This window comes from Staurois parvus, unplaced genomic scaffold (genome assembly GCF_062004578.1).
Source record: "Staurois parvus isolate SC_StPar_1 unplaced genomic scaffold, SC_StPar_1.0 ptg002502l, whole genome shotgun sequence".
NCBI classification, from domain to species: Eukaryota; Metazoa; Chordata; class Amphibia; order Anura; family Ranidae; genus Staurois; species Staurois parvus.
The window spans coordinates 45,905-57,500 of record NW_028320298.1 but is presented as its reverse complement, the minus strand read 5'-3'; the positions used below and the strand labels follow the sequence as shown (position 1 = coordinate 57,500).

At 49.7% G+C, this 11,596-nt stretch overlaps 1 protein-coding gene across 1 annotated transcript in view; it reads left to right on the top strand.

Annotated features, from left to right (window-relative positions):
* The window catches only part of LOC149430716 (calsequestrin-2-like), a 44,589-nt gene extending 37,756 nt beyond the window's left edge, over positions 1-6,833 (top strand). Inside the window, 2 exon segments of the mRNA XM_089666063.1 lie at positions 1,672-1,746; positions 6,386-6,833. Coding sequence (XP_089522189.1) covers positions 1,672-1,746; positions 6,386-6,586 — 276 coding nt within the window. The 3' untranslated portion in view covers positions 6,587-6,833.
* Positions 6,834-11,596: the final 4,763 nt, after the last annotated feature.

Sequence of the window (11,596 nt, the reverse complement as noted above, 5' to 3'; positions counted from 1 at the left end):
GATCTCCTCTTCAAGTCATGTCCACCAATGTCACATGATCACCCTTTCTTACCCTCTGGTGATGTCACATCATGTTCCTCTGATTGGACCTACTCTTCAAGTCACGTCCACCAATGTCACATGATCACTCCTCTGATGACACTACCTCATGTCCCTTTGATAGGACCTTCTATCCAAGTCATATCTGTCAGTGTTACATGATCACCTTTCCTGAACCTCTGATGATGTCACATCATGACCCTCTGATAGGACCTCCTCTCCAAGTCATGTCCACCAATGTCACATTATCACTCCTCTGATGATGTCACATCATGACCCTCTGATAGGACCTCCTCTCCAAGTCATGTCCACCAGTGTCACATGATCACCCCTCTGATGATGTTACATCATGTCCCTCTGATAGGACCTCCTCTCCAAGACGTGTCCAATAATGTCACATAACCACCCTTTCCTATGGAGTTTGATGATGCCACATCATATCCCTCCTTTAGGACCTCTTCTGCCAGCCATGTCCACCAATGTCACATGATCACCCCTCTGATGATGTCACATCATGTCCCTATGATAGGACCTTCTATCCACCTCATGTCTGTCACTGTTACATGATAACCTTACCTTAACCCTTATGATGTGGGATTTTGTCCACCTGAGAAGACTTCCTCTCCAAGTCATGTCCACCAGTGTTACATTATTACTCCTCTAATGATGTCACATCATGACCCTCTGATAGGACCTCCTCTCCAAGTCATGTCCACCAGTGTTACATTATTACTCCTCTAATGATGTCACATCATGACCCTCTGATAGGACCTCCTCTCCAAGTGATGCCCACCAGTGTTACATTATCACTCCTCTAATGATGTCACATCATGACCCTCTGATAGGACCTCCTCTCCAAGTCATGTCCACCAGTGTTACATTATTACTCCTCTAATGATGTCACATCATGACCCTCTGATATGACCTCCTCTCCAAGTGATGTCCACCAGTGTTACATTATTACTCCTGTAATGATGTCACATCATGACCCTCTGATAGGACCTCCTCTCCAAGTCAAGTCCACCAATGTCACATTATCACTCCTCTGATGATGTCACATCATGTCCCTCTGATAGGACCTCCTCTCCAAGTCGTGTCCAATAATGTCGTATAACCACCCTTCCCTATGGAGTTTGATGATGCCACATCATATCCCTCCTTTAGGACCTCTTCTGCCAGCCATGTCCACCAATGTCACATGGTCTCCTATCCTTACCATCTGACAATGTTACATCCTGTCCCTCTGGTAGGACGTCCTCTCCAAGTCACATGCATCAATGTCACGTGATCACCACTCCTTAACCTCTGATGATGTCACATTATGTCCACCTGACAGGATCTCCTCTCCAAGTCTCAGGCGATGCCATATGATGACCCTTCCTTACCATTGGATGACATATCGTGTGACCTCCTATCCCATTCATGTCCTCCAACATCACATCACTCCTCCCTACCCTCTGATGATGTCACAGTCATGCTTTAACTCATCCATGAAGTTGTGATGTCAGCTTAGTGACGTCATACTGCCAGTTCTCTGTTTACTGATGTCATGTTGTCAGTCTTCTTCTTGTTGGGTGATGCTTCTACAATGTGATGATGTAATGATGATGTCACATGTGATTCTGTCCACAGTTGGTGACGTATTGGGAGAGGACTTTCCACATTGACCTGTTCAGGCCTCAGATCGGAGTTGTTAATGTAACCGATGTGAGTATCAGACGTTTCCTATCATCCACAAGACATGACTGGCAGAATTCTGATGAACACCTTCACAGTGACCAATGTGATGAGCGGGGGAGGAGCAATGTTCTGGGTTGGGATTGGTGAATTGTGAACACAGAATGTCTGTTAATTTTGCTGTACAGCTTTTGTGACCCAAATCTCTCCATTCACAGTACATACGCAATTTCCAGAACATGTTCTCTAAGCTACGATCTCATGCTTCAGTTTCAGAGGTTAACTTGTGCTTGCAACATTGCATTGCTCTCCTAACATCCATCATGATCTCTCTGACCACTCTCCAGTACTTCAGACATGGTCAATGCTCGGGATACTTGTAGTAGACCGGACGTGGTCAGCGCTCGGGATACTTGTAGTACACCGGACGTGGTCAGCGCTCGGGAGGCTTGCAGTAGACTGGACATAGTCTGTGCTCAGGATACATGTAGAAGACTAGACGTGGTCAGCGCTCGGGATACTTGTAGTAGACTGGACGTGGTCAGCGCTCGGGATACTTGTAGTAGACTGGACATAGTCTGTGCTCAGGAGACATGTAGTAGACCAGACATGGTCAGTGCTCAGGATACATGTAGAAGACTAGACATGGTCAGCGCTCGGGAGTCTTGCAGTAGACCGGACGTGGTCAGCGCTCGGGATACTTGTAGCAGACTGGACGTGGTCAGCGCTCGGGATACTTGTAGTAGACTGGACGTGGTCAGCGCTCGGGAGTCTTGCAGTAGACTGGACGTGGTCAGCGCTCGGGATACTTGTAGTAGACTGGACGTGGTCAGCGCTCGGGATACTTGTAGCAGACTGGACGTGGTCAGCGCTCGGGATACTTGTAGCAGACTGGACGTGGTCAGCGCTCGGGAGTCTTGCAGTAGACTGGACATGGTCAGTGCTCGGGATACATGTAGTAGACTGGACGTGGTCAGCGCTCGGGATACATGTAGTAGACTGGACGTGGTCAGCGCTCGGGATACTTGTAGTAGACCGGACGTGGTCAGCGCTCGGGATACTTGTAGTAGACCGGACGTGGTCAGCGCTCGGGATACTTGTAGTAGACCGGACATGGTCAGCGCTCGGGATACTTGTAGTAGACCGGACATGGTCAGCGCTCGGGATACTTGTAGTAGACCGGACATGGTCAGCGCTCGGGATACTTGTAGTAGACCGGACATGGTCAGCGCTCGGGATACTTGTAGTAGACCGGACATGGTCAGCGCTCGGGATACTTGTAGTAGACCGGACATGGTCAGCGCTCGGGATACTTGTAGTAGACCGGACATGGTCAGCGCTCGGGATACTTGTAGTAGACCGGACATGGTCAGCGCTCAGGATACTTGTAGTAGACCGGACATGGTCAGCGCTCAGGATACTTGTAGTAGTAGCTCAGGAACTTCCAGTTTCTAACTGATCACTTGTCCTAGTGATGGAGGGGAGGAAGCAAACCCAAGGAGATCCGTCTCCTCAGATTCGATGCACCAGGACCTGATGGGTTTATAGGTCCATAGAGCCATGATCCTGACACACCACGCCCCTGTGAGGAAGTTCACAAGGATGAAACCCCTCAGCATTCTATTTCAGGTGCCAGCTGGCTACCGGGTGAGATGGGACTGACTCTAAACTTTCATGAGACCTCAGTGAGATACAACCTGTGCCGCTTCCCCCGTATGAGGAGTCTTCCTGTCTTTGGATTCATTTGCACAGGGTTATTTCCGTTCCTTCCTCTGGAGCACAACGGATATTGTTGTACGTGATAAATCCACACTTGGAGACTCCAGGGTGAGCAGCATATATGGCAATAACGAGTCTGCATGAGACGTCTGCAGCCCCCCCCCCCCTTCCCGCTATTAAAGTGCCCATGCTTGTGGATGCGTATGCCTGGGGAAGCATTTTCCAGCTCAGTATACTGTACGTGGGTGTGGAGGGCAGCAGAAGAACCATTTGTGGCCCATTTGGAGAAAGACAATACTTTCTATAGACGTGGAGACTCTGCATGCCATTCGTGGATCCACACAAGGAACACATTCTTCATTTCTTTGGGATTATTGATGTGTAGATGTTCCACTTGATGACTGATACAAGTTGCCGTTATTTGAAGTTCACCATGTATTGAGCATATGGAGAACATATGTGCCCCACCTATACCTGATGCTTGTGCTCTGGATACTTGTAGAAGACCTGGACATGGTCGGTGCACAGGATACATATAGTAAATATGGACATGGTCAGCACTCAGGATACTTGTAGAAGACCTGGACATGGTGGGTGCTCAGGATACTTATAGTAAATCTGGACATGGTGGAAGCTCAGGATACTTGTAGAAGACCTGGAAATGGTTGGTGCTTAGGATATTTGTAGAACACCTGGACATGATTGGTGCTCAGGATACATGTAGGAGACCTGGACATGGTAAGTGCACAGTATTCTTGTAGAAGACCTGGACATGATTGGTGCTCAGGATACATGTAGAAGACCTGGACATGGTGGGTGCTCAGGATACTTGTAGAAGACCTGGACATGATTGGTGCTCAGGATATTTGTAGAACACCTGGACATGATTGGTGCTCAGGATACTTGTAGAAGACCTGGACATGATTGGTGCTCAGGATATTTGTAGAACACCTGGACATGATTGGTGCTCAGGATACTTGTAGAAGACCTGGACATGGTGGGTGCTCAGGATACTTATAGTAAATCTGGACATGGTGGAAGCTCAGGATACTTGTAGAAGACCTGGACATGATTGGTGCTCAGGATACTTGTAGAAGACCTGGACATGGTGGGTGCTCAGGATACTTGTAGAAGACCTGGACATGGTGGGTGCTCAGGATACTTGTAGAAGACCTGGACATGGTGGGTGCTCAGGATACTTGTAGAAGACCTGGACATGGTGGGTGCTCAGGATACTTGTAGAAGACCTGGACATGGTGGGTGCTCAGGATACTTGTAGAACACCCGGATATGGTGGGTGCTCTGGATACTTATAGGAGACCTACACTTGTAGAAGACCTGGACATGGTCGGTACTCAGGATACTTGTAGAAGACATGGACATGGTGAGTGCTCAGGATACTTGAGGAAGACCTGGACATGTTTGGTGCTCAAGATACTTATAGGAGACCTAGACTTGTAGTAGACCTGGACGTGGTCGGTGTTCAGGGTACTTATAGTAGACTGGATACGGTCGGTGCTCAGGATACATGTAGAAGATCTGGACATGGTGGGTGCTCAAGATACTTGTAGAAGACCTGGACATGGTCGGTGCTCAGGATACTTGAGGTAGACCTGGACATGGTGGGTGCTCAGGATACTTATAGGATACCTAGACTTGTAGTAGACCTGGACGTGGTCGGTGTACAGGGTACTGGTAGAAGACATGGACATGGTCGGTGCTCAGGATACGTGTTTCTTTTTCATTGTTACATGTAAGTATTATTCATATTCCATACGTGGCTAATCCTGTAGACGTGGAGAACCAATGTACTAATCCCCGCTACTACACTGATCCTCGCTGTGTTCTGGGTCTTGATAGAACTTGGACATCCTCAGGACAGTTGTACATCAGTGAGAACAGGGACAGCCACAGCAAACTACCGGCCACTTCAAATCTGCAGGTCAGAGCGAGTCTAGGAGTGTTTGATGAACATCATGTGTCACTGCTAAGGAGCCTGTTTGTGGAGCAATGAATGAGATTGGTGTTCTGCTGTATGTAAGTCATCCCAAATCCATGGCCAATTCTGCACTGCCGGTGTACGTTGTTGCTGAGACTGTCCGTGTGTGCGTCCCATTCCGTAACATCATGTACAGCTTTGAGGCATACCCTAAGCATGTTATTTTAAAGGTTTTTGTGTATTTTGTCCTCAAAGCCGAATGAACAGACCCTCTCCCCACGGTTCTGTACTCTGTCTATTTTTGTTTTCATTAGTCCGTGTCCCCATGGCCACTGCCCAGTTTTTTGACAGTAGTTTGCTTCAAACCTCTAAAATGGCCAAACTTTAACCACAAGATTGGCCCCCTGTGGACTTCGATTGGGTTTCACTTTTAAGTTTCATTGGTCCGCATCCCCATGGCCATGCCCATCTCGCTATGTATTTTTTTGACAGTAGTTTGCCTTCTAACCCCAAAAAAGGTAAGAATTGAACCACACGATTGCCACTCTGTAGACCTCAAAGGATTAACCTCCAAGTTTCATTGGCCCGTGTCCCCATGGCCACTGCCCAGTTTTTTGACAGTAGTTTGCTTCAAACCTCTAAAATGGCCAGAATTTAACCACAAGATTGGCCCCCTGTGGACTTCGATGAACTTCACTTTCATTGGTCCGTGTCCCCATGGTCATGCCCATCTCGCTATGTCTTTTTTTGACAGTAGTTTGCTTCAAACCTCAAAAATGGTCAGAATTGAACCACACGATTGTCACCCTATAGAGGTCAATGGGATTCACCTGTAAGTTTCATTGGTCCATGTCCCCATGGCTGTGCCCAGCTCCCCAAGACTTTTTGACAGTAGTTTGCCATTTGGCCTTAATATTGGTCAGATTCCCTGGGTTTGGGCGAATTGAACCTGAGCAGCTTCACCCTTCATTAGCCAGTGTGTCCCCAACAATTCTTCTTCTTCTTGTGTAGGCGGATAGCGTGTGGATGGATATGGAAGATGCAGAGGACCTTCCAGCACCAGCCGAACTTGAGCAGTGGATTGAAGACGTGTTATCTGGCAAGATCAACACCGAGGATGACGATGATGACGATGATGATGATGACGATGACGACGACGACGACGATGAGGATGATGATGACGACGACGATGAGGATGATGACGATGATTAGTAAGATCTCATCCTGGTAACTCCTGCAGCATTTCATACAAGAACTCGATGTCACTTAGCCATGGACTTCCTCTATCCAGGTGCCGTTCTCTATTGAGGATTATCTATTTCCTAGAATACCAACCAACGAATTCCAACGTTAAGGCGGGAGACGAGTCGAGGGTAGAACGTTACATTCTTTCATTTATCTTTTTCTTGGCATTTCCAAGAAATGATATAAATTCAATAAAGAAGTGGTGGGAAGGTAATGTCACGAGTCTGCACCTTATTTATTGGGGGGGGGGACATGGTCTAAGAGGAGAGCCGCCTGAAAATGGCTGATTGATATCAACTGTTATCGCTGAATGAGAAGACTTGTCAGAAAAGGTTTTACAAATCCTACAGGCCAAAGTTCCACAATGTAATACTACGATATCCACAAGGTGGGACAGATGTCAGGTGAGACCTCTCGGCATGAACCCGTCCGCTTTACTGTGACCCTCCAATACCGCAATAAGGTCAGTCCAACTGGGGTCGGTATCAACAGGACAGAAGATCTGGAGTGACAGTTCCATCAAGGTCAATATGGGCAGGATGGAAGGACGGTAATGAAGGTCCCACTGGGGTCAGCATGGACAGCATAGAAGGCTGGTAATGAAGGTCCAACTGGGGTCAATATGGGCAGGATGGAAGGCTGGTAATGAAGGTCCCACTGGGGTCATTATGGGTAGGATGGAAGGACGGTAATGAAGGTCCCACTGGGGTCAATATGGGCAGGATGGAAGGACGGTAATGAAGGTCCCACTGGGGTCAGCATGGACAGGATAGAAGGCTGTTCATGAAGGTCCCACTGGGGTCAGCATGGACAGGATACAAGGCTCGTAATGAAGGTCCCACTGGGGTCAGCATGGACAGGATAGAAGGCTGGTAATGAAGGTCCCACTGGGGTCAGCATGGACAGGATACAAGGCTGGTAATGAAAGTCCCACTGGGGTCAATATGGGCAGGATGGAAGGCTGGTAATGAAGGTCCCACTGGGGTCAATATGGGCAGGATGGAAGGCTGGTAATGAAGGTCCCACTGGGGTCAGCATGTACAGGATACAAAGCTGGTAATGAAGGTCCCACTGGGGTCAGCGAGGACAGGATAGAAGGCTGGTAATGAAGGTCCCACTGGGGACAATATGGGCAGGATAGAAGGCTGGTAATGAAGGTCCCACTGGGGTCAGCGAGGGCAGGATAGAAGGCTGGAAATGAAGGTCCCACTGGGGTCAGCGCGGACAGGATAGAAGGCTGGAAATGAAGGTCCCACTGGGGTCAGTGAGGACAGGATAGAAAGCTGGTAATGAAGGTCCCACTGGGGTCAGTGAGGACAGGATAGAAAGCTGGTAATGAAGGTCCCACTGGGGTCAGTGAGGACAGGATAGAAAGCTGGTAATGAAGGTCCCACTGGGGTCAGTGAGGACAGGATAGAAGGCTGGAAATGAAGGTCCCACTGGGGTCAGCATGGACAGGATAGAAGGCTGGAAATGAAGGTCCCACTGGGGTCAGCGAGGACAGGATAGAAAGCTGGTAATGAAGGTCCCACTGGGGTCAGCATGGACAGGATAGAAGGCTGGTAATGAAGGTCCCACTGGGGTCAGCGAGGACAGGATAGAAGGCTGATAATGAAGGTCCCACTGGGGTCAGTGAGGACAGGTTAGAAGGCTGTTCATGAAGGTCCCACTGGGGTCAGCATGGACAGGATAGAAGGCTGGTAATGAAGGTCCCACTGGGGTCAGCATGGACAGGATAGAAGGCTGGTAATGAAGGTCCCACTGGGGTCAGCATGGACAGGATAGAAGGATGTTAATGAAGGTCCCACTGGGGTCAGCGAGGACAGGATAGCAGGCTGGTAATGAAGGTCCCACTGGGGTCAGCATGGACAGGATAGAAGGCTGGTAATGAAGGTCCCACTGGGGTCAGCGAGGACAGGATAGAAGGCTGGTAATGAAGGTCCCACTGGGGTCAACGAGGACAGGATAGAAGACTAGTAAGAAGAGTCCCACTGCAGGCAGTATGGGCAGGATAAAAAAAAAAGGACTGTTCGACTATGGACAGGATAGAAGACCAGTAAGGACTGACCAGCTGGGTTCATTATGGACAGGATAGAAGACCGGTAAGGACAGTATGGACAGGATAGAAGACCAGTAAGGACAGTCCCATTGTGGGCAGTATGGACAGGACAGAAGACCGGTAAGGACAGTCCCATTGTGGGCAGTATGGATAGGATAGAAGACCAGTAAGGACAGTATGGACAGGACAGAAGACCGGTAAGGACAGTCCCATTGTGGGCAGTATGGACAGGACAGAAGACCAGTAAGGACAGTCCCATTGTGGGCAGTATGGACAGGATAGAAGACCAGTAAGGACAGTATGGACAGGACAGAAGACCGGTAAGGACAGTATGGACAGGACAGAAGACCGGTAAGGACAGTATGGACAGGACAGAAGACCAGTAAGGACAGTCCCATTGTGGGCAGTATGGACAGGACAGAAGACCAGTAAAGACAGTCCCATTGTGGGCAGTATGGACAGGATAGAAGACCAGTAAGGACAGAAGACCAGTAAGGACAGAAGACCAGTAAGGACAGCATGGACAGGATAGAAGACCAGTAAGGACAGAAGACCAGTATGGACAGGACAGAAGACCGGTAAGGACAGTCCCATTGTGGACAGTATGGACAGGATAGAAGACCGGTAAGGACAGTCCTATTATGGGCAGTATGGACAGGATAGAAGACCAGTAAGGACAGTCCCATTGTGGACAGTATGGACAGGACAGAAGACTGGTAAGGACAGAAGACCAGTATGGACAGGACAGAAGACCAGTAAGGACAGGAAAGAAGACCAGTAAGGACAGTCCCATTGTGGGCAGTATGGACAGGACAGAAGACCAGTAAGGACAGAAGACCAGTATGGACAGGACAGAAGACCAGTAAGGACAGGAAAGAAGACCAGTAAGGACAGTATGGACAGGATAGAAGACCAGTAAGGACAGGAAAGAAGACCAGTAAGGACAGTCCCATTGTGGGCAGTATGGACAGGACAGAAGACCGGTAAGGACAGTATGGACAGGACAGAAGACCAGTAAGGACAGTATGGACAGGACAGAAGACCAGTAAGGACAGCCCATTGTGGGCAGTATGGACAGGACAGAAGACCGGTAAGGACAGTCCCATTGTGGACAGGACAGAAGACCAGTTATTCCCACTGTGGACAATATGGACCAGTAGGACCAGTCATTTTCTCACGGTGATATTCTCTCTCTGGGCTTCCTATGTTGTGTTCTCTCCTCCTCCTTCCTGCCTTGATGTGGTTGTATGTCCACCATACATCTTCTGACAGACAGTGCCGGTTGTTCCTGAAGGGTCCTCCCTGACCCCACGGCCGCTCCCTGACCCCACGGCCGCTCCCTGACCCCATGGCCGCTCCCTGACCCCACGGCCGCTCCCTGACCCCATGACCTCTCCCTGACCCCACGGCCTCTCTCTGACCCCACGGCCGCTCCCTGACCCCACGGCCGCTCCCTGACCCCACGGCCGCTCCCTGACCCCATGGCCGCTCCACACACAGAATGCATTGAAATGGTAAGAATCCATGTAGCAGAAATCGCAGACTCCCCGACATACGAAGAGGAGGTCTCTATATATTGCATCGTATTGTACGGAATACCCGGGATAGGTGAGCAGACATCTCATACCAAGGGCTCCGGGTACGTCCCGCGGCTTTTCTCCTTCACACCGGAGACCTCGGGTATCACAGTTTTCTGGGTTCTCCATCGTTTTCCCACCGTAGTGATTGCCATTGAATGGAATGAAGTCCGGCGGGTCGTGGTTTGGGTTCGGTGACCCGCTGTTTGTCATTTGAGCCAATCCAAATTCATTTCTTCGAGAGGCAACTCATCCGGGATGCAAGTCAAAGCAATCCTTTAAAGCCCAACTCCGGCCTTTTCGGCTCCTTCAGAAGTATTTCTGTCCCCCATCCAAGGCTAGAGGGACACAAGTGGTCGGATTCAGCCAGGAGGAGATCTGATGACCTCTGATGTGTCCTAAAATGATGTTCAATGATTGCTGAATTCGCCCATCAACACCATTCCATTTGTGGACAGATTGGGGAACGGAGAATAAACTCCGCCTTCTTCCTATCCCGGTGACAACCACTCCCCTCCTATCTTATCCTACTGCCAATGGTTGTCACAGGGACAGGAAATTAGTTCAGATCTCACAAATGTGGAAGTGACTGGAGATCGGCATTCTGGAGTCAGCCGTCTAAAGATGAATCCCTCCATTGTACAATCACATCGCAATGATTCAGGCCACGCCTCTCCTTAGCTCCTTAGGACATCAACTACGGATGGGGATGAGGGGACATCAACTACGGATGGGGATGAGGGGGCATCAGCTGTGGCTGGGGATGAGGGGACATCAGCTGTGGATGGGGATGAGGGGGCATCAGCTGTGGATGGGGATGAGGGGGCATCAGCTGTGGATGGGGAATCAGCTGTGGATGGGGATGACGAGACAATAACTGTGGATGGGGATGAGGGGACATCAGCTGTGGATGTAGATGAGGGGACATCAGCTGTGGATGTAGATGAGGGGACATCAGCTGTGGATGGGGAAGTATTAGCTGTGGATGGGGATGAGGGGACATTAGCTGTGGATGGGGATGAGGGGACATTAGCTGTGGATGGGGATGAGGGGACATTAGCTGTGGATGGGGATGAGGGGACATCAGCTGTGGATGGGGATGAGGGGACAATAACTGTGGATGGGGATGAGGGGACATCAGCTGTGGATGGGGAGGAGGGGACAATAACTGTGGATGGGGATGAGGGGACAATAACTGTGGATGGGGATGAGGGGACATTAGCTGTGGATGGGGATGAGGGGACATTAGCTGTGGATGGGGATGAGGGGACATCAGCTGTGGATGGGGATGAGGGGACATCAGCTGTGGATGGGGATGAGGAGACATCAGCTGTGGATGGG